Here is a 22,247-nt window from a genome sequence, read left to right on the forward strand (position 1 = left end):
ATCAATCAGTGGTATTTATTGAGTGTTTATGCAGAGCACTGTACTAAGTGCTTGGGAGTGATGCGATCTGAAGGAGTTTACAGTCTAATGGGGGAAACGTGTGAGACTGCTTGCTTGGACCTCAAAATAATCAAGATATGAGATAACAAATAGTTGATTTATTAAGCATTTAGTGAGAAGCAGAGTAGCCTAATGGATAAAGCACAGGTCTGGGAGTCAGAAGGACCTGGGTTCTAATCCTGGTTCTGTCCCTTATCTGCTCTGTGACCTTGGGCAAGTCACTTCACTTCTCTGGGCCTCAGTTACCTCATGTGGAAATTGGGGATTAAGACTATCAAACCCCATGTAGGACATGGACTGTGTCCAACTTGCTTAACTTGTATCTACTCCAGCGCTTAATACAGTGCCTGGTACATAGTAAATCCTTAACAAGAATGCTTTCTTTGTGCATTCAAGAGAAGGCAATATATCAGAGCTGGTGGACACAATCATCCCCTTCATTCATTCATTCATTCATTCATTCATTCATTCATTCATTCAGTTGTACTTATTGAGCGTTTACTGTGTGCAGAGTCAGTCTAGAAGGGGCAGACAGACATCAAAATAAGTAAACTGGCATCAATGGCATCAATATAAACAAATAGAATTATAGATTTACATACACACACACATACACTTTGACACCCTCCCCTAAAGACACTCACACTCACAGATACGGATCCTCAGCCACTCATTGCCCAGAGTCAGGAAGGAGGCGAGCTATTACCTTCCCAATCCTTTCTGGTTCTATCCCAGCCCAAGTGGGGCTTTTGGTTGTCACTGGAATGCCGAGTTGTGGATGAGCAGGTGGAGGTGGAGAGAAGCAACGGCTGGGTCGAGGGGGCAGGATTCTGGTGCTCTACCCCAATCAATCAATCTGGAGTATTTATTGAGTGCTTACTGTGTGCAGATCACTGGACTAAGTGCTTGGGAGAGTACAATAAAACAGAGTTGGTTAATACATTCCCTGTCCACTGCAGTCTATTTGGGCCACCCCCGGAGAAGCAGCATGGCCTAATGGGTAGAGCACGGGCCTGAGAGTCAGAGGACCAGGGTTCTAATCCTGTCTCTGCCACTTGTCTGTTGTGTGACCTTGGGAGTCTGGGCAAGTCTCTTCACTTCTCTGGGCCTCGTCTATAAAATGGAGATTAAGATTGTGAGCCCCATGAGGAAGGTGAACTGTGTCCAACCTGATTGGCTTGTCTCTACCTCAGTGCTTAGTGGCTGGCACATAGTATGCTCTTAAATATGGTATTTAAATAAGAAAACCTGCCCCAGCTGTCCCAGCTTATCCTGGCACTACATACACCTGGCATCATACACAGTTGCTTCTCTGGCTCAGGGTGGCAACCGAGGAGCTGTCAGGTGTATGGGGATGGAGGGGCTGGAGGGGGGCGGGGGCAAGGAGATGAGGAGGGGGTAACACCCTGGGGTCCCGGGGTGGGGCGGGAGAGGCTCGGCCCCCGCAGCAGGTGGGGAGAGGCAGGAGGAAGGGATCATCCCGAGAGCAGAGGGGCGGGAGGTGGAGGGAGCCCCGACCCCGCGCCCCCTTGCCTGGTCCTGCGGCTGGGCGAGCACGGCCTTGTCCATCCGTCCTTCCCTCCTTCCGCTTCTCTCTCTCTCTGTCTCTGTCTCTCTCCCTCTCCCCCTTTCTCCTCCCCCATCTCTCCCTCCCCGGCGGCCGCGGCCTTTATTAGGGATTCCGCGGCTGTCGGTCCCACCATCCATCCTGTCCGCCGGCAATTAGGCGGCCAGACAAAGAGCAGCTTCGGATGGATGAGGGTCCCGGTGGATCGGAAATGTGAAGGGTCAACGCTGCCGCCCGCGGCGCCCCCCGGCCCCCCCTCCGGCCCCCCTCCCCGCCCCGCATAATCACCGGGCCGCCCGTCACTCACCGCACGCCGCCCGGGGAGCCGCGGGCCGCTGCGGGGAGGGAGGGAGGGAGGGAGGGAGGGAGCCGCCGCTTCGGCCTCGGGCCCTGGCGCCCCCTGCGGGGCAAGGCCGGGACTGCGGCGCGGGGCGCCCCCTGCCGGGAGGAGGACGAACTGCGGCCCGGGGCGCCCCCTGCGGGGGGAGGCCGAGACTGCCGGGCGGGGCGCCCCCCTGCGGGGAGGAGAGCGAACTACGGCCCGGGGGCGCCCGCCCATTCGGCCCGCGGCCCTAAGTCAGCCCCGCCGGGCCCGGCCCAACCGGGAGCGGCCTGCCCGCCGGGCACCCCGGGATTCTGCCCGGGATTCCCCCGCCCTGCCCGCTCCCTTGACAAATCGACATCTCAATCCGACAATTAGTGGCTGAGGCGGGGGCCGCCGCGGCCCGGGCCCCGCTCACCGGGAGGGGGAGGAAGGAGAGAGGGGAGGGGAGGAGAGAGGAGGGCAGCGTTGGCAGTGATGAACGAGGCCGGGGGGGCCCGGGGCCCCGAGCGCGCATTCATTACCGGGACTGACAGGCGGGCGGGGGGCGGGGGGCTGACGTGCCCGGAGAGGGAGGCCGGGAGCGGGGGGAGACGGCAGGGACAGTGCGAGGGTGGGGGTGGGGGGGCTCTGAGCATCCTGGTGGGGGTGGAGGGGAGAAGGCCCTTTTCTGCTCAGTCCCCGAATGGACGTGAGCGACCACTGCCCCTGCCCCGCTCCTCCCACCCACCTGTTCGTTCCTCCAGATCTCTGAGTCTCAGCTGCCCGACCCCCTGACTCCCGGCCGGCGCCTGGAAGGTGGAGAGACCCGGCTCCATCCTCGGGGGGGGGGGGGGTGCCACCCGAAGCCCCCGCTGAGATCTGGCCGTCCAGGATTTCCCCAGAATAACACCCTTCCCGGGGTGGACCAGGGCGAGTGTGTGAGAACATGCGTTCGAGGCTACCAGGGTGTTGGCACTGGGGTAATTATGACAGGGCTAATGAGGCAACGTGTGTGTGTGTGATAGTGGGCCAAATGGTGTCACCGTATTCGCCCCCCGGTGAATCAGTGTGGGTCCATGTGTCAGGGAAGTCTCCCCATCTGTTTGTGACCTAGCGCATCTCTGTGTGTGTCGATGTGTACGCCGGTGCGGTTCTGTGTGTGATTGCCGGCGAAAAGGTGTCACCGTGTGCGTCCCCGGGTGTATATCAGTGTGTGTCCATCAGGGAGGTATCCCCGTGTGTTTGTCACCGAGTGCATCTCTGTATGGGTCCGTGGGTGTGCCGGTGTGTGTGTGAGAGAGAGAGGGCTAAATGGTGTCACTGTGTGCGACCCTGGGTGCATATCAGTGTGTGTCCATGTGTCAGGGAGGTGTCCCCGTGTGTCTGTCACCGAGTGCAGCCGTGTGTGTGTGAGAGAGAAAGTGTGTATGAGAGAAGTGTGTGTGTGAGGGAGAGTGTATGTGCGTGTGTGTGTGAGAGAGAGAAAGAGAACTCCCCCCGCCGTCCCCCCCCCCCTCCGGTCCTGTCTCCCGAGTACTGGGCTGTCAGGTCCCTGTCTCCGGCTGTGGAGGAAATGGCAGTGCGGTGACAGCTGGGAGGGGGGTGGGAGGGCGGTGGGAGGGGGCTTGTTAACCCTCCGGGCGCCGAGCCGGACTCTCCCCGCCGGGAACCCAGCGTCAGCCGGCCCGCAGCTCTCCCTGGGAAAACAAGCAAACAAACAAAACAAACCATCCCGTGGGGCTTTGGCTTTGGAAGAGCCTCCGACTGAACCCTTCCTCTGCCGTGGCCGCCTCCACCGGTCGAGAGGGAATAGGGTTGTTTGTTCCCCCCAACCTCCCCCAGCCCTTCCTGGTTTCGGTGTAATCCTGGGACTTCGGTTTGCCTGGTTCATTCCCACCCTCCCTGCTAGGATTGAGGAAGAGCAGTCGAGAAGCAGTGACCTATCAATCAGCCAAACAAGCAATGGTATTTATGCAGCGCTCGCTATATGCAGAGCACTATACTAAGCGCTTGGGAAAGTACAATACGACAGAATTAGCCGACACGTTCCCTGCCCCCCCCCCAAAGAGTTTACAGTCCAGAAGGGGAGCACGGGCCTGGGAGTCAAAAGGACCTGTGTTCTAATCCAGGTTCTGCCACTTGTCTGCTGTGACCTTGGGCAAGTCACTTCACTTCTCTGGGCCTCAGCTTACTCGTCAATCAATCACTTGTTTTTGTTGAGCGCTTACTACGTGCAGAACACTGTACTAAGCCCTCGGGAGAGTAAAATGCAACAGCAGACTTGTTCCCTGCCCTCATCCACAAAATGAGGAGCCCCACGTGGGATATGCACTGTGTCCAACCTGTATCTATTTCAGCCCTTAGTACAGTGCCTGGTACAGAGTAAGAGCTTAACAAATACCGTTAAAAAAAGAGGAGCAGAAGGGCAGGGGGTGCTCTCGGGCTGCAGAGGAGAAGGTTCGTGGTCGGCAGAATCATGGCGGGGAGGGAGAGGAGACTGCTGTGGGCCCGGCAGGAAGGGAGATGGCAATCAGTCAGTTGTATTTATTGAGCGTGTAACTGTGTGCATTGTACTAAGCGCTTGGGAGAAGACGATATAAGGATACATTTCCTGGACAGGCGGTAAGGGAGGAGCAAACTTAGAGGAGGAGAAGGGGGTTTAGCAGGGACTAGAGGGGCGTCCTACACCCCCTCCCCCAAGAAGACCACTCCGTCCATCCCTCCTTCCCTGGGCTGGGTCGGGCCCTGGCTCTGCTCACAGGCCCTTGTTTCTGCCCCTGTTTCCTCCCCGACTTTCCCCGGCAGCCCAGAGCTCGGGGAAGAAATGGCTGCGGAGAGACAGCATGTGGTGGGGGGGCAGGGAGAGGGAGCCCCACGCCTCCCCCAAGGGCTGGAGCACCGGCTTAACCCTCTGCCTGCTGTGCTGTCCGGGAAGGGAGGCTGTGTTGGTGGGATTTGGGGGAGCGGGGCTGTGTCACTCTTCCTATTCATTTCTCTCCGTGGCTGTTTCATCCCAGTAATCCCCTCACACACAGTTCCCGCTACACACAATCGCCTCCTCCCAGGTCCAGAAACAGACCCTAGCTGTGGAGACCCACTGACATCCACCCCATGCTCACGCATACCCACCTCACACGCGTACTCCCTCCGCCATCCCCACTCACATACACACACACACACACTTCACACGCCCCCGAAGTCATCCCTCCCGCTAAATCATTCACACCCCCCCCCCATACACACACCCCTGGGTATCCCTCCCTCCAAATCATTCATACACATGCAAACACACACACACATATACAAAGTCACCCCTCCTTACAAATCACACACACCTAGAAAATACCTATTCCCTTCACCTCACACCCACTCACACCGGCTCTCCCACGGCCTCCTCCCCGCCACTCGAGCCGTTCCTGGGCGCGAGGGGGTGAGCGGAGGGGCAGATTTGGATGTCATATGGTTTTTAGTGTCTCCTACTCCACGGGGGTGCGGCCTCTGCGTCTCCTCCTCTCTCTGGGTCCTCGCCCCCGGGGGGTCAGCAACTCTGACCCGGTCCGAGCAGCGGCTGGTCCTGCGGGTTCCACTCCCACCTCCCGTCCAGGGTGCGGGGATCTGCGGGGACGACTGCGGGGATGTTGCGCGGGGATGTCCTGGGCCCCGTGCTCCGAGCCCCCCCTGCCTCGCTCGACCGGATTTCCGCGGACTCCCCCGCGGGACGGGACGGGACTGGACGGGACGCTCCCCGCGGGAGCCGGGCCGGTCTAGGGGCCGCGGCCGTTTCTCATTCCGGGCACAGGCGGTCGATGCCCCAGTGTCTGGCCGCTCCTCGCTTCCCCCTCGCCCCCCGCCCGCCTGGAAAAGGCAAATTTGACATTTTTAAATCCCGAGTCTTAGAGGGATCGATGCGGCCCGAGGGCCCCGCCCGGGGTCGATATTCCTGATTGGGAAGCGGCCGCGGCGCTGAGTCCGCGTGTAAATCACCCGGCCTCGACGCGGGGGGCGCGGGGGGCGCGGGGGGACAGAAACGGAAACCTCCCGGGGACAGATCGGACAGAGACACGGGCGGAGAAAGAAATCCAGAGACAGAGGGAGAGAAGGGCGTGTGTGTGTGTGTGTTGCGGGGCGGGGGGGGGGGGGAGTGCATGCCCCCGCAGCGATCCGGACGGACGGACAGACCGACAGCCCCGCTTTCATCTCCTCCCCTCCCTCCTCCACTTTCCGAGCTCCGTCTCTGTCTCTCCTTTCTCTCTCTCGTCTCGCTTCAGCGGCCTCCACCCTCGGCTGCCCCCGGAGCCACCGCCGGGGGAGTCCGGAGCTTGAGCGAGCTAAGCGGCCGCCTCGCTTGCGGGAGGCCGCTCCCCGGGGGGGAGACCCGACGGCTTCGCCTGTCACCGACCAGACAGGCCCGGCCCGGGGAAGGCGGCCCCGGGGGAGGCGGCCCGGAGGAAGCTCGGGGGGCCTGGGCCCGGGGGAAGGGAAAGGGGATGCGGGGTAAGAGGGAGACGGCGAGGAGAGAGAGGAAAAAGGGGTGAGGAGGGGAGGAGTCGGGGCGGGGGACACACAGAGGGCTGTCGAGGGTAGAGAGGGAATGGGCGTCAGAGGGGAGGGGGAGACCCATGGGACGGGCGACCAGAGGAGTGGGGGGACAGAGAGGGAGGGAAGGATGCGGCCCGAGAGGAGGGGGAGACAGAGCGGGGACCGGAGAGACCAGATAGACAGGGGATGGAGGGACAGAAGGGACGGGGGCCCGAGGGGAAGGAGGACAGAAAGGGTGGGGGGCAGAGAGGGCGCGAGGCAGGATAGGGGGCAGAGGGCGGGTGGGCCCTGGGGGGAAAGGGGGCAGAGGCAAAGGGGGGACAGAAAGGGGATGGGAAGCAAAGAGGACGGGGGTTGGAGAGAGGGTGGTGCAGAGAGGGGACGTGGTGTAGAGAGGAGAAGATGGGGCGCAGAGAGAGGAGATGGGGAGCAGAGAGAGAAGGGGGCAGAGAAAGAACGAGGCCCTGGGAGCAGAGAGACTGGACCAGGCAGGTGCGGTACAGACAGGTCCACCCAACCCCTCCCCGGCTCCCGGCTCCCCGGTCCAGGCCATCTCTCCTGTTGTTTCCCGCTTGAAGACTTGGGCCCGGGGTCGGAGTGGGCCCGGATAAATTGTTCTAACCCCCGCAGCCGGCATTAGCTTCCTCCGGGATCTGGGTGTGACCGGAGCAGGTAGATTTAGGGGTTGCGAACCTCCCTGGTTTTGAACCAGAACCGACTCAGTCCGGGAGAGACGTCTCGCCCCGCAAAATTGGCTCCTCGGGCCGGCCCCTCCTCTCATAAGGGGGATCTCTCCCACCATCTTACTCTGCTGAGGAAACTGAGGCCGCGAGCGCGCGGGGGACGGGGAGGGGAAAGTGAATGCCCGGGCCGGTAAAATCAGATGGGACTGAGCTCCGGCCTCCCCCACCACAACCCCGACCCCTCCCAAGAGCCTGTTTACACAACAACAATTTGGGGAAAAACAATTCGGGCCGAGTGACGGGCCCGTAATTGTGACAAAGTGAGTGCGGGTGGCCGAGGAGGGGGGCGAGGAAGGAGGAGGGGGGCGCGGGAGAGAGAGAGAGAGGGGCAGACAGAGAGAGAAGAGAACCCTCCCCTCACCTTCTTTCTCATTCCAACCACCTTCTTGTCTCTCATTCACTGTCTGTTTCTCTCTCTCCCTCTCCCCCTCTCCGTCTCACTCTGTTTCTTTCTCACTCTGTCTCTGCCTCTGTCTCTCTCTGTTTCTCTTTCTCTCTGTCTCTCTGTTTCACTGTTTTTCTCTCTCCATCTGTTTCCCTCTCCATCTCTTTCCTTCATCCCCTCCCTTCCTGGCCATCTTTCTTCAGGACGCTCCTGTTTCCTCATTCTCCCACCCGTCTCCTCTTTTTCTCCCAGGGTCTGTCTGTCCGTCTTTCTGTCCCTCTCTCCGGCCCAAACCAGCTAACTTGCCTCCGGCGACTCCTCCGGAAGGGATGGGTTTCTCCCGCATCTCCCCTCCCCTACTTTCGGGACCCCCTCCCCCCCCGAAAATTCTCATCCCGCCGCCGTCCAGCGCGGACTCCCTTCCGTGTGGCCTTCCTCTCCGCCTCCGTTTTTCTCTCGGCGCCTCAGTTTCCCCAGTCACGATCTCGGGATCCCAAAGTCCCCCTTCCCCCGCGGCGGGGAAGCGAAGAAGCCGGAGTGCGGGATGCGAGCTGCGGACCCAGGGGTCCCGAGGAGCCCGAGAGGGGAGGCGGAGACGGGCTCCCGGGGTCTTTCTGCCCTCCTCCCGCACCCCCTCTCCCCACAACCCGCGTCTCCGGCTGCGTGAGTCCTGGGTGCGGGGCGGGGTGTTGGCTCCGTCCCCGCCGCCTCCGCCCGCGCTGTTTGCAGAGCTTAGCACCAAACCGAGCGGCGGCCGCCCAATTAGGACTCATTCATTATTCAGCACCCCGGCCCCGCTCGCCGCCCCTTCCCCCTTTCCCGCGCCCCGTCCCTGCTTCCTCGCCCCTCCGCCGTCCCGGGACTTCGAGGGGCCCTGAGCCTCTCCCCTGCCGCTTCCAAGGAAAAGCGGGGCGAGGGGCAACACCCCGAGATAGGTTTTGGGGGGAGAGGGAGGCCGGGACCATCGAGGAGGAGGGGAGGGGGGCAGACACTCCAGACCGCTGCTCGGGGTCCAATTCGGACGAAAGTCAGGCCAAGCGCGGCCACCTTTGGCCTTTGGAGCCCCCGGGGGAGCCCCCCTGCCGGCCACCGGTGACCCCCGGGTGCAGCCCGGTGCCGTTCGCGAGGCCCAGCAGAGAAATAATTGCGCGGACCAGGTTGGTCCGGTCTAGCTGGACCCCGGAAAGGAAAGGAATGGGGGGCGGGGGGCTCTAGGTGAAGGGTTGAAGGAATGGGGGGTTCGAGCTCGGTCGCCCCCCCCCCCCACCCCCTGGGCTCCCACGACAATGTGGCCCCCGGCCTCGCCCCCGGCCTCGCCCCGACCATCCATTTCCCGGTAACCGTCCAGCGGGCCGCAGGCGCCACCTGCTGGCTACCGGGGGGCAGGAGACGGTTTCCCGGTTCGGGGTCGGGGAGGAGGAAGGGCGGGAGCGGGACTTGGGGTTCGCCACCCGCTCTAAGGTCACCGCAGGAAGCCCCCGCAGGAGAATGCCTAGTGAGCTCCTTGGGGGCAGGGAATGTGCCCGTTTGTCGTTGTACTCTCCCAAGCGCTTAGTACAGTGCTTTGCACCCAGTAAGCACTCACTGGATACGATCGAATGAACGAATGAATGAGAAGCTGGGCGGGTCGAATTGGAGGGGGCAGGGCTTGGGGCAGCAAGGCTCGGGTGACCTTTGCCCACTTGGGCCTAGGCAAAGGACGCCCGGTTGGGGCCCGAGAGAGAGGTTCCACCGTATTCCTCAGGTCTTCAGGGAGGCTTCCTGGCCTGGATCACCAGGACGAGCTCGGACAGAGGACAGGAAAGACCGTGAGTAGGGGGAGAGATGGCCGGTGGGTGGAGGGAGTGGAAGCCAGAGAGAGGGATGGGGGGCTGGAACGGAAGCATAGCCTGAGAATTTCCACTCCAGCTACCTCTTTCTTTCGCCCCCCTTCTCCACTTACCTTTCCTCTCCATTCCCTTTCCTATCCAGCAGATAAACCCCGGGCCTGGGAGTAGGAGGAACTGAGTCCTAATCCCGGCTCTGCTCATTGTCTGCTGGGTGACCCTGGGCAGATCACTTCACTTCTCTCGGCCTCAGTTCCCTCATTCTTAAAATGGGGATTAAGACCGTGGGCCTCAGGTGGGATGTGGACTGTGTCCAATCTGATTAGCTTGTATCTATCCCAGCGCTTAGGACAGTACCTGGCACATAGAAAGCGCTTAGCAAATTCTATATCAAAAAGGGCTGTGCCCAGACTCTCCCCCTCCCACCCCTCTCATAGGAAGACAGTAGTGGACTTTCAGCAAGGCTTCAGGTAGAAGACCTCAGCTCTAGCCCATAGAGAGGTCCCTACTAATAGTGGCATATGTTAATAATAATAATGATGATGATATTTGTTAAGCACTTATTATGTGCCAGTTACCATACTAAGCACTGGAGAGGATACAAGCAAATCAAGTTGGACACAGTCCCTGTCCCATGTGGAGCTCACAGTCTCAATCCCCATTTTACAGATGAGATAAATGAGGCACAGAGAAGAGAAGTGATTGCCCAAAATCACACAGCAGACAAGTGGTGGAGCCATTCAACCAATGGTATTTATTGAGCACTTACTCTGTGCAGAGCACTGTACTAATCACTTGGAATGTGTCTGTTTATTGTTATATTGTCCTCTCCCAAGTGCTTAATCCAGTACTCTGCACACAGTAAATGCTCAATAAGCACATTTGAATGAATGAGAGTCCAACATAACAGAGTTGGTAGACATGTTCCCTGCTCACAACAAGCTTACAGGATAGAACTAGCCTGGTCTGCAGTCCCATTCTTGTTCAGCTAGGCCATGTTGCTTTTCATCTGCTTCCCTGCTCCCTTTTCTCTGAACCTCTTGATCCAATCTGGCCTTGTTGGGCCATGAGAGAAGGGACAAGGGTAGGAGGGGTTGAATCTGGGCATAGCCCTTTTTTATGGTATTTGTTAAACGTGTACTATGTGCCAGGCACTGTCCTAAGTCCTAGGGAGATACAAGCTAATCAGGTTGGACCCAATCTAAGTCCCAAGTGGGGCTCCCAGTCTTAATCCCCACTTTATGAATGAGGGAATTGAGGTCTAGAGGAGTGAAGCGATATGCCCAAGGTCACTCAGCAGACAAGAGGCGGAGCTGGGATAAGGACTCAGTTCCCCTGCCTCCCAGGCCCGGGCTGTATTCGTAGGCCATGCTGCTTCCTCTGACCCAAGTACTACCCTGAATCTCCCTCTCTCCCTCAGGACCCTCTCCTGGAAACTGCTAGGGTCTGAACTGGCGATGATCCTCTCTCTTCACTTGGGAATTCCTGCCCCGTGGATCCCGTGAGGTCTTCAGCGGACCAGCCCCCGGACCTTCCGCCTCCTGACGATGGCCAAGGGGCTTCTGAAGACCTACGTCCTCTGGGCCGTGGGCGGTCCCGTCGGTCTGCACCACCTATACCTGGGGCGGGATAGTCACGCCCTCCTGTGGATGCTCACTCTTGGGGGAGGTGGGCTGGGCTGGCTGTGGGATTTCTGGAAAATTCCGGGCTTCGTGGCTCAAGCCAACCAGAGCCGGGACTCCAGGGGGGCTGGCAGGGAGCAGCCGCCCCTGAGTCTCCTGCGCTTTGCTGGCCAGATGCTGGTGGGGGTCTACTTTGGCCTCGGGGCCCTCATCGCCCTCTCCTCCCTGACCAGCTTTTATGTCATGGCCCTCCCTCTGGCCATCGCTCTGGGGGTCCTGCTGGTGGCTGCCGTGGGCGACCAGACCTCCGACCTCAGGAGCACCCTGGTAGCGGCCTTCCTCACGTCCCCCATCTTCTACGGCCGCCCCATCGCTATCCTCCCCATCAGTTTCGCCGCCACGGTGACCGCCCAGAGGCACCGGTGTTACAAGGCTCCCCGGAGGCCTGAGACGGTCAGTGTGAGGCTGTACCGCCTGGGCTTGGCCTACCTGGCTTTCACCGCCCCGCTGGCCTACAGCGCCTTCTGCAACACAGCCGCCACCGTCCGCTACGTGGCCGAGACCCTCGGCTCCATCCTCAGCTGGTTCAGCTTCTTCCCCCTGCTGGGCCGCCTCCTGGAGACCATCCTCCTCCTGCCTTACCGCGTCTGGAGGCTGCTGGTGGGAGACCCCACTTTCGGCAGCGGCCATTTCCAGGAGTGGGAGAGGCTGTACGAGTTTGTCCGTGGCTTTCAGGATGAGAAGAGGCAGTTGGCTTTCCAGGTGAGGGCTTGCTGGGGAGGCTTTCTGAGGAGGGGGCCGGCCTCGCGGGAAGACTAAGGACCCACCTGATTAACTGCTATCAATGCCAGCACTTAGAACAGTGTTTGGCACATAGTAAGTGCTTAACAAGTACCATAATGATAATGATGATGGCCGGGGTTCTATTCCTGCTCGGCATCTTTTCTGCTGTGTGACCTTGGGCAAGTAAATTCACTTCTTTGGGCCTCAATTACCTCATCTGGAAAATGGGGATTAAGACTGTGAGCCCCATGTGGGACACGGACTGTATCCAATCTGATGGTTATTATTACTGTGTGCCAAGCACTGTTCTAAGCGCTGGGGTGGGTACTAGATAGTTTGGACAGAGTTGCTGTCCCATGTGGGGCTCACAGTCTTAATCCCCATTTTCCAGATGAGGTAACTGAAGCACAGAGAAGTGAAGTGACTTGCCCATGGTCACGCAGCAGACATGTGGCAGAGCTGGGATTAGAACCCACATCCTCTGACTCCCTGGCTCGTGCTCTTTTTACTATACCATGCTGCATCCTGGCCCAATCGCTCTGCCAGTTGCTTGCTGGATGACAGTCACTTAACTTCTCTGTTCCTCAGTTTCCTCAGCTGTAAAATGGGGATTCAATACCTGTTCTCCCTCCTACTTGGACTATGAGCCCCATGGGGTACAGAGACTGGATCCGAACTAATTAATGTGAGGAGCAGCATGGCCTTCTGGATAGTGCATGGACCTGGGAGTCAGAAAGTCCTGGGTTCTAGACCTGGCTCTGCCACTTGTCTGCTGTGTCACCTTGGATAAGTCGTTTCACTTATCTATGCCTCAGTTACCTCATCTGTAAAATGGGGCTTAAGGCTGTGAGCCCCACATGTGACAGGGACTATGACCAACCTGATTACCTTCTATCTACCCCAGCACTTAGAGCAGAGCCTTGAACATAGTAAACGCTCAACAGACTCTCTCCCAAGTGCTTAGCACAGAGTTTTGCATACAGTAAATGCTCAATAAATACGATTGAATTAATGAATGAAATACCCATAAAATACCAAAAGCAAAAAAAACCCAACAAACTTGTACCTACCCCAGGGCCTAGAACAGTGTTTAACATAGTAAGCTCTTAACAAATACCATTAAAAAAAAAAGGCAGGGTGGGTTAGTGGGAAGATCATGGGGAGGAGAACTAGGCTTCCTGCGTTTCAGTCCTGTTTCTCCCACTGCTGTGTGTCCTTGGGCAAGTCACTTGTTCTCTCTGGACTTCAGTTTTCCCAGTTGTAAAATGGAGGTCATAATCCGTGTCTGTTGTAATTCAGGGAGATAGGGGGAGGGCAAAATGAGATTGCCCATGTGAAAGAGAGAGGCTGGGAAGCCTGAGGCCACAGGTTTGGGGCATGGATCGAGTCTGAGCTCGGAAAGAGGTCAGAGGTCAGGGGTCAGGGCTGAGGCCCGACCCCCAGAGCTCCAGGGACAGGATCAGTAGTCTCCCACTCCTAAGGAGTGATATCACAAGATCTGGGGCTTCCTGCTTAGAGCTAAAAAGACTCCTACATGGTGGTTTTCTGGCCTGTTAGCACCTAGTAAGCACTTAACAAATGCCATAAATACTATCATTCAGTTCATACATACATACTTACAAACTATCATACAATAAATGCTTTCATTCAATAAAATTCAATCACTTTTACTGAGCACATACTGTGTGCAGAGCACTGTACTAAGCCCTTGGGAGAATACAATATAACAATAAACAGGCACATTCCCTGACCATGGCGATCTTACAATCCAGAGGGGAAGGAGGGATTAGAACCCAGGTCCATTGACTCCCTGGCCCATGCCATTTCCAATAGGCCAGGCTGCTTCCTAACGATAACAGCATGGCCTAGTGGCTACTGCATGGGACTGGGATTCAGAGGACCTGGGTTCCAAACCTGGCTCCCAATCCTGGCTCCACCTCTTGCCTGCTATGAGACCTTGGAGAAGTCATTTTACGTCTTCATATCGTCATTGTAAAATGAGGATTCAATACCCTTCCTCCCTCCTACTTAGGCCGCGAACCTCCTATGGTACAAGGACTAGGTTTGACCTGGTTATCTTGTATCTACCCCAGTGCTTAGAACAACGCTTGGCACCTAGTAAGCACTTCACCAAAACCACAGTTATTAATTAAAATAAGTGTAAACACCTTGTGGTCAGGGATTGCTGTCTCCCAACTCAGTAAGTGATCAAGAGAAATCATTATTTGATTGAAATTTATCCTGTCCTCTTCCTTTCCATGTTCAAATAGGAAAGTTAGCACCTATGAGTGGCCTGGGTCCAAAGGGCTATCCTGCTCTACTGTCTGTAAAAGCAGTTTGTTCTAGCTTGTTGACTTTGGTAGTGTATGAGCCCCCACTGAATGCAATGCATGAATAATTAATAATAATTATGGTATTTGTTAAGCACTTATTATTTTCCAGGCACTGTTCTAAGTGCTGGAGTGGATGCAAGATAATTAGTTGGGCACAGTCCCTGTCCCACATAAGGTTCACAGACTTTATCCCCATCTCACAGGTGAGGGAACTGAGGCACAGAAAATAATAATAATACTTAATAATTATGACATTTGTTAAGCACTTACTGTGTGCCAGGCACTCTACTAAGGGAAGCAGCATGGCTCAGTGGAAAGAGTTTGGGCTTCGGAGTTAGAGGTCATGGGTTCGACTCCTGACTCTGCCACTTGTCAGCTGTGTGACTGTGGGCAAGTCACTTCACTCCTCAGTTACTTCATCTATAAAATGGGGATTAAGACTGTGAACCCCGTGTGGGACATGGACTATGTCCAACCTCTATCTACCTCAGTGCTTAGTACAGTGCCTGGCACATAGTAAACACTTAAGTCAGTCAGTCAGTCAGTTGTATTTTGGAGCACTTAATGTATGCAGAGCTCTGTATTAAGGGCTTGGGAGAGCACATTATAACAATATACCAGACACATTCCCTACCCACAAGGAGTTTATAGTCTCGAGGGACTGTAAACATGGTGTAGTGGAGAGAACACGGGCCTGGAAGTCAGAAGGTTGTGGGTTCTAATCCTGGCTCTGCCACTTGTCTGCTGTGTGACCCTGGGCAAGTCACTTTACTTCTCTGTGCCTCAGTTACTTCATCTGCAAAATGGGGATCGTGACTGGAAGCCCCATATGGGACAGGGACTGTCCCCAACCCGATTTGCTTGTATCCACCCCAGTGCTCAGTACAGTGCCTGGGACACAGTAAACGCTTAACAAATACCACAATTAAGAGTGTTTGTTGAGAGCGCTTAACAAATAATACCATAAAAAAAACCAAACCCAGAAGACCCAAGGCACTCTACCAGAGTAGACAGATGTAAAGCTATTTACAAACAGAAGGAATCAGAATAAACTTTTCTTCCCCCAAGGTTTTGGGTCTCCGTGATGGGGCAACCACCGACGAGATCAATCGGAGCTACCGGGAGCTGGTGAAGGCCTGGCATCCCGACCACAACCGGCACCGGGCGGAGGAAGCGGAGAAGCGATTCCTTGAGATCCAGGCTGCCTACGAAGTCCTCACCCAGCCCAGGCGGCCTGGGGCTCTGTGATGTGTTGAGAGGCATTTTGGGGGGCTGGGGAGGAGGGCTGGGCTCAGGCCTACTCCTTGCACCCTCCCCAGGCCTCAGCGGGAGGAATTTGCGAGGCCTCTTGCCCCTCTCTGGTTTGCCCAGTGGCTTCTGGGAAGATTGGCATCAGTGGGTTTGTTGGGAGTTAGGGGAGCAGGTATCAGTGCTGACCAGTTGTCTTTATGCCTGGATGTTAACTACGATGGGAAGGGATAGTTTATATGACAAATAAAAGTATTCCGGGCTCCTGGTTCTTCGGGAGGTTGAGAGGAAGTTCCCCAGTCATATGTTTTTCTCTTTTTTCTTTCTAAGATGCTGGGAGGTTAGAGAAATGGATTGGGGAAAGGGTGGTGCATTGCGTGGGGAAGGCTGATTCTTTCCCCTCACCATATAGGGGTAGCACAGCTCTTCAGAGAAATTGTGGAACTTCAAGAGACCTCAATCAATCAGTCGATCAATAGCATTTACTGAGGTGCAGAGTGATCTAGTAGAAAGAGTACAGGACTGTGAAATCAGGAGACCTGGGTTCTAATCCCAGTTCTGACACGTGTCTGTGGTCTAATCTTGGGTAAGTCACTTCACTTCTCTGTGCCTCAGTTCTCTGTGGGCAGGGAATGTGTCTGTTATATTGTTATATTGTAATCTCCGAAGCGTTTAGTGCAGTGCTCTCCACAAAGTAAGTGCTCAATAAATATGACTGACTTAGTTCCCTCATCTGTAAAATGGGGATTAAATACCTGTTCTCCTTCCCCCTTAGACTGCAACAGATATCACAATTATTGTTATTACTGTGTGTGCATGGTACTATACTAGGCACTTGGGAAAGCTATTTATTGAGAATATCTGAGAAGCAGCATGGCCTAATGAAAAGAGAATAGGCCTGGAAATCAGAGGACCTGGTTTGTAATTCCAACTGTGCCACTTGCCTGTTGTATGATGTAGGGCAGGTCACTTCACTTCTCTGGGCCTCAGTTACAGGGAGTGTGTCAGCTAATTCTGTTGTACTATACTCTCCCAAGCGTGGAGAAGCAGCGTGACTTAGTAGATAGAGCACAGACCTGGGAGTCAGAAGGCCCTGGCTCCTAATCCCGGCTCCACTACTTGTCTGCTGTGTGACCTTGGGCAAATCACTTCACTTCTCTGTACCTTCGTTCCCGCTTCTGTAAAATTGGGATTAAGACTGTGAGCCCCCTGTGGGACAGAGACTGTGTCCAATCCGATTTGCTTGTATCCACCCCAGCACTTAGGACCGTGCCTGGCACCTAATAAATATCAATTGAAGCAGCGTGGCTCAGTGGAAAGAACACGGGCTTGGGAGTCAGAGATAATGGATTTGAATCCCGGCTCTGCCATTTGGCAACTGTGTGACTATGGGCAAGTCACTTCACTTCTCTGTGCCTCAGTTACCTCATCTGTAAAATGGGGATTAAGACTGTGAGCCTCACGTGGGACAACCTGATTACCCTGTATCTACCCCAGCGTTTAGAACAGTGCTCTGAACATAGCAAGCGCTTAACAAATGCCCACATTATTATTATAAGTATTCTCTAGACTATAAGCTCCTAATGTGCAGGGAATGTGTCTGTTATAGTGTTATATTCTACTCTCCCAAGCACTATGTAAAGTTGTCTGCACAGAGTAAGTGCTCAAAAAATACGACTGACTGACTATAGTGCTCTGCAAACAAGCGTTCAATAAACACGATCGATTGATTGATGGATGGCCCTGGTCATGGGTTCGAGTCCCAGTGCTACCACTTAGCTGTGTGACTGTGGGCAAGTCACTTAACTTCTCTGTGCCCCAGTTCCCTCATCTGTAAAATGGGGATGAAGACTGTGAGCCTCACGTGGGACAACCTGATGACCCTGTGTCTCCGCCAGCGCTTAGAACAGTGCTCTGCACAGAGTAAGCGCTTAACAAATACCAACATTATTATGTGCTGCGGTTTCAGTTACGACCTGCAGGTGTCGCCACACGGCTACCAGAAGGTGTGGTTGGTAGTCCAACCTTTCTCTTTCCATTAGGGCCCCCCTTCCCAAATCCACAAACCTCCCCCCCAAAAACCTACCAAAATACCATAAGCCCAAAGAGGATCCTTTTCCACAGTCAAAACCACCCCACTTCTCTGTTCAGAGGAGGAAGAAAGACTGACGGGATCAGGAATTATTTGGAAGGGGCTGCCTGGAGTGGTCTCCATCTTTTGGTAATAATCAAAATTGTGGTCTTTGTTAAGCACTTACTAGGTGCCAAAACCGTACTAAGTGCTAGAATAGATAATCGGGTCAGACACAGTCCCTGTCCCACACTGGAAAAGGAAAAGTATGAGGGAGAACTGTGAGCTGGTTGTGGGCAGGGATGTATCTGTTGTTGTACTCTGTGTGTTTTGGAAGGGTGGACAGGGAGCACACACTTCATTAGGATTTTAATGTCAGGGATTATTTTAATCAATCAGCATGGCCTAATTCATTCAATAGTATTTACTGAGCGCTTACTATGTGCAGAGCACTGCACTAAGCGCTTGGAATGTACAAATCGGCCTAATGGCAAGAGCACAGGCTTGGGAGTTAGAGGACATGGGTTCTAATCCCGACTCTGCCACTTATCTGCTGTGTAACCTTGGGCAAGGCACTTAATTTCTTTGTGTTTCAGTTTCTTCATCTGAAAATGGGAATTAAGACTGTGAGCCCCATGTGGGACAGGGACAGTGTCCAGTCTGATTACTTTGTGTCTTCCCCAGTGCTTACAATGGTGCTTTGCACATAGTAAGCGCTTAATAAATACTCTTATCACTATAATTTGAGTGCTTACTGTATGCCGAACACTGTACTAAGCACCTAACTGCAGGTCCAAATAGTTACACCTTTTTCAGCTGCTGAAAATAAAAGGAATAATAATAAAGCAGCGTGGCTCAGTGGAAAGAGCCCGGGCTTGGGAGTCAGAGGTCATGGATTCGAATCCCGCCTCTGCCACTTGTCAGCTGTCTGACTGTGGGCAAGTCACTTCACTTCTCTGTGTCTCAGTTACCTCATCTGTAAAATGGGGCTGAAGACTGTGAGCCTCACGTGGGACAACCTGATTACCTGTATCTACCCCAGCGCTTAGAACAGTGCTCTGCATACAGTAAGCGTTTAACAAATACCAATATTAATTAATTAATAATAAAGTCAAATGCCTCTTTGACGTATCCCTTAGCAGCCAAAAGCCCAATAGACGCCAATGGGGCACGGCTGCCCTCTGCTGGTCATAAAGAAAACTCCATGCTTGATGTCTGGCTTGATCGAGTGACTGTATATGGTGAAGAGTGGCCTTCGGGCAGTGGTATCTATTGAGCGCCTACCGAGTGCAGAGCACTATACTAAGTGCTTTGGAAAATATGATACAGCAGATCTCTGAAAAATACGATTCATTGCCATTCTGGATATTGCCTGTATTTTTTTTTAAAGGCAATTGCTAAGCACTTACCGTATGCCAGGCACTGTATTGGATACAAGGTAATCAGGTTGGACACAGTCCCTGTCCCACATGGGGCTCAGGGTCTTAATCTCCATTATCCTTATGAGGTAACTGAGGCCCAGAGAAGTTAAATGACTTACCCAAGTTCACACAGCAGACAAGTGGAAAGGCTGGGACTAGAACTCAGATTCTCCTGACTCCCAGGCCCATTCTCTATCCACTAGGCTACGCTGCTTCTCTAGGTAAGCCCTCACAATGATTTCTGGCCACAAGAGGTTATCGGCCTAGGTTAGAGTCTAAAGGAGGAGACAGACGTTAATATAAATAAATAAATTACGGTTAAGTGCTGTGGGACTAGGGGAGCGGGTGTGATTTCCTGCTAGCCCCTAGAGGCTAGAGGCCTTGTGCAGCAGCTCCTAGCTAGCTGTGAAAGTTCTCTCCCTGCATCTTAATTCTCCCAGATCCTAATATTGCTGTCACTGCCGCCATGATATGCTTGGGGATTGTTTTTCCACCTGTGGTATTGGGTTGTGTGGATAATAATAGTAAAACTAATGGTATTAGTTCAGTGCTTACTATGTGCCAGATCCTCACTGTGGGCAGGAAACATGTCTGCCAAATGTGTTGTATTGAACTCTTCTGAGCGCTTAGTATAGTGGTCTGCACATAGTAAGTGCTCAATAAATACCATTGATTGATTGATTGATCCAAGATAATCAAGTCAGATACAGTCCCTGACCCACATGGAACTCACAATCTGAGAGAGAGAGAGAGAATGGGTATTGAAAACTCCTCAACAGGTATTGAAATCGAGGCACAGAGAAGTTAAAGGACTTGGCCAAGGTTGTTCAGCAGGCAAATGGCTGGACAGGATTAGAATTCGGGTCCCTTGACTCCCTGCCCTGTGCTTTGTCCTCTAGGCTACTCTGAGCTATCCAATACTCTGTCCGGCTCCCTCTGTGACCAACAGAACAAACTGTGGGCCCCCAGCCAGTGACGATGGAGCAGAATAGCTCTGCCTGCTTTGTATGCTGGGCAATTTGTTAGGGAAGTGGCTGCAAAGTTTGTTTGGGTGGATGGTATTTTGCTGGGATGACTTTCCCTTTTCTGAGATGTTATCAATCAGTGGTATTTATTGAACCCTGACCGAACCCTGACTGCGTGTGGGGGAACTGTACTAAACACTTGAGAGAGTACAATAGAGTAAGTAGACACAATCCCTACCCTTGAATTGCTTAGAGAAGCAGCGTGGTCTGGGGAAAGTGAGGGGACCTGGGAGTCTCAGGACCTGGGTTCTAATTCTAGTTCTGCCATTTGCTTGCTGGGTGACTTTGGGCAAGACAGCTTCTCTGTGCCTCATTTTCCTCAGGATTCAATACCTGGTCTCCCTCCTATTTAGCCTGCGAGCCCTGTGAGGGACAGGGACTGTGTCTGACCCAATTATCTTGCATCCATCTCAGCTCTTAGAATAGTGCTTGGCACATGGGAAGCACTTAGTGAACACCATAATTATCTCTTACAACCTATTAGGAAGGAAGAAGGAGAAGTAGTGGGGAGATGAATAGCTCTATTACTGCTGTATTTAGTGTAAGCTCCTTGCAAGCAAGAAAAGGATCGCTGTTTTGCTTTGTTCTTCCCAAGAACTTAGTACAGTGTCTTACTCTAGGTGGACATTCAATAAATTCTATTACTCCTAACTTTCTGTGCTGGACTGGCCCTTTGGGAAATGGCTGAAGCCTAAGGATAATACTGCCGAGCTACCACAGGAGTGTGTTGTAATAGTAATTGTGGTACTTGATAAGCATTTACTAGGTTCCAAGCACTGTACCAAGCATCGGTGAGGATACAACACAATGAGATCATACACTAGCCCTGCCCCATGTTACAGCTTTAATAAAACATAGTGCTTTGCGAAAATAAATATGTTAATAGTATTTTCTGAGGCCTTAGTGTGAGGAGGCTTGGGACAGTATAAAAGAACACAATAGACACAATCCCTGCCCTCAAGAAGCTTACAATAAAGCAGGTGTGAGGACTGGGGAGACAAACCCTAAAAGAAATTAGTGGGGGGGGATTGTAAATTCCTTGAGACAGGGATCATTCATTCATTCATTCAATCATATTTATTGAGAGCTTACTTTGTGCAGAGCACTGTACTAAGTGCTTGGAATGTACAATTCGGCAACAGATAGAGACAATCCCTGCCCCCTGATCATGTCTACCAACTGTTGAATTATGCATTCCCCAAGCACTTAAAGTGCTCTGCACACAGTGAGCGCTCAATAAATAGAATAAATAGAAGCAGCGTGGCTCAGTAGAAAGGGCATGGGCTGAGGAGTCGGAAGTCATGGGTTCAAATCCCCACTCCACTGCTTGTCAGCTGTGTGACTTTGGACAAGTCCCTTCACTTCTCTGTGCCTCAGTTACCGCCACTGTAAAATGGGCATTAAGACTGTGAGCCCCACGTGAACAACATCACCTTGTATCCTCCCAGCGCTTAGAACAGTGCACATAGTAAGTGTTTAACAAATGCCATTATTATTATTGAATATCACTGACAGATTGAACACAAATGGGGGGAAGCTGAGGTCAGTGGGGAAGAATAATTCTGCGCTTCTTGAATTTGGTTAAAGAGGGCCGCCATTTGGGATGGGGGCCTTTCCTCAGCCTGGACCGAAGTTCAGTAGGGAATCCTTCGGCCCTCCCCAACCCATCTGGCTGAGGGGGCTTGAAGGGGCCGGGCTGGGGGGTCAGGAGGACGAGGCTGAGTCTTCCCCCTGAGGGTGGGGACGGCTGCTCGCGTGAGGGGCTTGGACTGGGCCCGTCCTCCATGAGGCCTCCTGACTTCGAGGGGGAGGGCGAGAGCGCGTGCCCGCGCCTCTCCTCACCCCGCCCTTTCCTCGCGCCCGCGCTCTCGCTACGGCGCGCGACTGAGGGGAGTCGGAGTGCGCGTGGGTAAGAGAGGCGGTTTGGGTGAGCGAACGGTTGAAGGCCCCCCCCCCCCCCCCCCCAGCGGAGGCGCGTGGGTCGGCGGCGCGCGCCCGCTGCGCCTGTAGCTCGCCTCGCGCTCGGGAGGGGCTGAGGGGGTTGGCGCGGGCGCGCGCACGCTCCCGGCCGCCCGAGATTCCCCGGCGTCCGCCCCTCTGAGGGGGTGGGGGTGGGGGAGGGGGAGGAGCGCGCCCACGCCAACGGCGACTGTGGCGACGACGACGACGACGACGGAGGAGGAGGAGGAGGCCGCCGCCGTTCCGTTCTCCTCAACTCGATTCTCCCTCAGCCCCCGGAGCGTCCCGGGCCCCCAGGCCGCAGCCGGGCGGCTTCGGCGGCGGGTGAGTCGGAGGCCCCCGGGGCCTGGAGCGGGGCGTC

General features: G+C 54.6%; 2 protein-coding genes across 4 annotated transcripts in view; both read left to right on the forward strand.

The window, feature by feature from the left end:
• Window positions 1-9,277: 9,277 nt before the first annotated feature.
• DNAJC22 (DnaJ heat shock protein family (Hsp40) member C22) lies at window positions 9,278-15,713 on the forward strand. The gene is made up of 3 exons (XM_029073739.2): window positions 9,278-9,406; window positions 10,845-11,808; window positions 15,231-15,713. The coding sequence occupies exons 2-3, from the start codon at window positions 10,972-10,974 to the stop codon at window positions 15,408-15,410; spliced, it is 1,017 nt and encodes a 338-aa protein (XP_028929572.1). The 5' UTR covers window positions 9,278-9,406; window positions 10,845-10,971; the 3' UTR covers window positions 15,411-15,713.
• Window positions 15,714-22,034: 6,321 nt separating this feature from the next.
• The window catches only part of SPATS2 (spermatogenesis associated serine rich 2), a 65,757-nt gene continuing 65,544 nt past the window's right edge, over window positions 22,035-22,247 (forward strand). For all 3 annotated transcript variants that reach the window (XM_029073633.2, XM_029073634.2, XM_029073631.2), the window contains exon 1: window positions 22,035-22,210. The gene's annotated coding sequence lies outside the window, so the exon portion shown is untranslated. The remainder of the gene's footprint in view (window positions 22,211-22,247) is intronic.

This window comes from Ornithorhynchus anatinus, chromosome 10, assembly GCF_004115215.2.
Source record: "Ornithorhynchus anatinus isolate Pmale09 chromosome 10, mOrnAna1.pri.v4, whole genome shotgun sequence".
Lineage (NCBI taxonomy): Eukaryota > Metazoa > Chordata > Mammalia > Monotremata > Ornithorhynchidae > Ornithorhynchus > Ornithorhynchus anatinus.